Genomic DNA, 936 nt, shown 5'->3' on the forward strand with positions numbered 1-936 from the left:
AAGCGCACGTGTGTATGTGGGTGGGATGTATATTTCGCTATCTGTATTTTTAAAAGAGTTCGGACAGTACGCCTTGCTCGAACAGTAATGATAAACATCCAGAGATAATATTAGCTGCGACGTCACCCGGGTATTAACCATGAAAGAGATCGGGTATATAAAGGACTTGCAAGCAGATAGGTCTCAGGTCGCCAGGATGATCGGAAAGTTCTCACTTCTCTTCGTCTGCTTCGCCGTCGCCGTAAGATACCGGTGGTTTTCGATCGTTTCCTTTAGAATTTTGGTCTTTTACGAGATGGAAAGGCTTTGTCTTTCTCTGAATTTTGACCCGAAGCTGTTCTACCTCTTATTCCCAGAGCGGAAACCCTGCGGCGGGGAAGCCATGGCACTGGAAGTCCCCCAAGCCTCTTGTGGAACCACGCGGACCTGCCCCTAGTACAGATTTTTTTTCTGGTGTTCTTTTAATTTTTCTATCTGTAAGGTATAACTTATGGTTTATATGTAGTTTAGAGTTTCCATAAGGATTCTGAAATTAACTTAAAACTACAGTCACACCGCGCATCGTGGGCGGCACTGAGGCTGTTCCTCACTCGTGGCCCCACCAGGTGGGTCTCTTCATCGACTTCATGTACTTCTGCGGCGGTTCCCTCATCTCTAACGAGTGGGTCCTCACGGCCGCTCACTGCATGGACGGGTGCGTTGTTTTATTTTTTCCATTTTGGCAATCCGCTGTTTGTTGTGTAGTGAATGAATGCAACTGGATTAGGGCAATTATCTTTTCACTTTTTGAATGTGTATGATATGCCCTCTCGAACTCCTTTATATTTCTTGAAGCTAAATATATGGACTGGCTATTATCTAAAAGATGAGATATGTTAACGGTTAGTATGTTTATTAGTATCGTCCAACAAACTGTGCCTACTGATATGAAACACT

The 936-nt window shown here is 44.1% G+C and overlaps 1 protein-coding gene across 1 annotated transcript in view; it reads left to right on the plus strand.

Annotated features, from left to right (window-relative positions):
* The first annotated feature begins 131 nt into the window (after nucleotides 1-131).
* Nucleotides 132-936, plus strand: part of LOC119594777 (chymotrypsin BII-like) — a 19,657-nt gene continuing 18,852 nt past the window's right edge. The window contains exons 1-3 of the mRNA XM_037943867.1: nucleotides 132-241; nucleotides 357-435; nucleotides 550-694. Coding sequence (XP_037799795.1) covers nucleotides 140-241; nucleotides 357-435; nucleotides 550-694 — 326 coding nt within the window. The 5' untranslated portion in view covers nucleotides 132-139. The remainder of the gene's footprint in view (nucleotides 242-356; nucleotides 436-549; nucleotides 695-936) is intronic.

This window comes from Penaeus monodon, chromosome 34, assembly GCF_015228065.2.
Source record: "Penaeus monodon isolate SGIC_2016 chromosome 34, NSTDA_Pmon_1, whole genome shotgun sequence".
Taxonomy (NCBI): Eukaryota; Metazoa; Arthropoda; class Malacostraca; order Decapoda; family Penaeidae; genus Penaeus; species Penaeus monodon.